At 49.8% G+C, this 1857-nt stretch overlaps 1 protein-coding gene across 1 annotated transcript in view; it reads right to left on the bottom strand.

Moving 5' to 3' along the window:
* Positions 1 to 308: 308 nt before the first annotated feature.
* The window catches only part of KIF9 (kinesin family member 9), a gene marked incomplete at its 3' end in the record, with an annotated part of 34856 nt that continues 33307 nt past the window's right edge, over positions 309 to 1857 (bottom strand). The window contains 2 exon segments of the mRNA XM_087712386.1: positions 309 to 424; positions 583 to 762. Of these exon segments, the coding sequence (XP_087568512.1) occupies positions 309 to 424; positions 583 to 762 (296 nt within the window).

The raw sequence follows: 1857 nt of genomic DNA, 5'->3' as shown, positions 1-1857 counted from the left end.
GAAAAAGAAAGAAAAAGGAAAAGAAAAAGAAAAGGTAAAGAAAGAGAAAGAAAAGTAAAATTAGCCAGAAAAAGAAAGAAGGCAGAAAAAAGAAAAAGAAAGAAAGAAAAAGGAAAAGAAAAGGTAAAGAAAGAGAAAGAAAAGTAAAATTAGACAAAAAAAGAAAGAAGGCAGAAAAAAAGGAAAAGGAAAAGAAAAGAAAAGAAAAAGTGAAATTTCACCGCTGGGGAAATTCTCCTAGGTTTTATTCCCCTCCCGGATTCGCCGGGATCTGCTCCAAGCCAGCCTGGGGAGGGCAGGGGACTTACCAGAGTGAGGACTCTGTTCATGGGAATCATGCCGAGCCTGATGGATCCCCCTGGCCGAAGGAATTCCTTCACCTCTTCCGGGATCAGGAAGGATTCGTTGTACCAGATGTCGAACTCTGTGTGTAGGGGGGGGAAGAGATGATTGGGGAGGGGGGTCACCAACAGCCCCGCTGAGAGGACCACCCACCCGCAAAGGGGGTCCCATCGCACGCCACGTCGGCCACGCTTCCCCCCGGGGGGGCTGCACCACCTGCGGCTCCACACCCGGCCTTACCGGTGAGCAGCCGATTGCGGCATTGATCCACCAGGCTCTGGCAGTACTGGACCTCGGAGCGGAGATCCCGCAGTTCCCCAAAATCGTCCCGGTATTGCTTCCGGAGGTCCTTCAGCTTCATAATGAGGAGGAACTCTTCTTCGTCGATGATGACCTGCCCTTCATCATTCAGGTACTCCCCTAGGTGAGAAGGAGGCATCCTGAGATGGACGGGCGCCCGGCGGGAGGCGCAAGGACATGGGGGGCCCATGCTGTGTCCGGCTGGGATCACTGTCCCAACAAGGGGAATTCAATAGAGGGGAATATTTGATTTGATTTAATTTTTGATTTTATTAGTATTTATAGGCCGCCCTTTTCCCTGAGGGGACTCAGGGCGGCTTACATAAAATAAGGAGGGGAGGGTACAGACAATAGACACAAACAATACATAGAAGTAAAATAGTAAGCAACATTCATTCATTCATCATTCGGGTGGGGACAAATTAGCTTTATCCCCAGGCCTGACGGGCTAGCCAGGTCTTAAGGGCTGTGCGGAAGGTCTGGACGGTGGTATAATATACCAATATTATACTTTTAAGACTAAAAAAATAGTTGTTAGTATATTTTAAATAATGTCTAAAGATGAGTTTATAAAAATGGCATTAGGTTTAGGTTTAGGTTTTATTAGCATTTGTAGGCCGCCCTTTTCCCTGAGGGGACTCAGGGCGGCTCACAGAAAACCAGGGAGAGGGGAATACAACATTAAGACAACAACATATAATAAAATAGTAAGCAACATCCATTCATCATTCGGGCGGGGGTAACGATTCTTTTATTCCCCTCCCGGATTCGCCGGGATCTGCTCCAACGTTTCTGCTCCAACGATCTGCATTCAACGTTTGACAGATATTTGTCATCTCAGATTTGCAGGTCAGGGTTTAAATGAGGGGGCGCTGGCACTCAATATTCGAGGGGGCTGACCAAAAGAAGAAGAAGAGGGGGGGGTCAACCTATTCTGCCAAGTGTCAGGCTTGGAAGCCAAGGGGTGGGGTGGGGGGGGGGGAGAAAGGGCCTCCAAGCCTGCCACATACTCAGAGAAGGGAAGCTGGGGCGGTGGTGGTACGGAGCTTGGGAGTTGAGTAGCCATAACAACATTCCTTCTCAGAAAGTCAAGGTCGCCTCATCCCTGCAGCTGGGCAGATTTGGATGGGAGGACGCTTATCTCCAATGGTGGTAGGGCCAGGGGGGGGGTCACACTCAAGGCCTGGGGGGCCGGACCCTCCCCGTGGGGTGCTT

The sequence above is a fragment of the Thamnophis sirtalis genome, unplaced genomic scaffold (genome assembly GCF_051295495.1).
Source record: "Thamnophis sirtalis isolate CommonGarterSnake01/CBP01778 unplaced genomic scaffold, rThaSir2_p1.2 scaffold_4, whole genome shotgun sequence".
Classification (NCBI taxonomy): Eukaryota; Metazoa; Chordata; class Lepidosauria; order Squamata; family Natricidae; genus Thamnophis; species Thamnophis sirtalis.
This window is presented reverse-complemented; position numbering and strand designations above follow the sequence as displayed.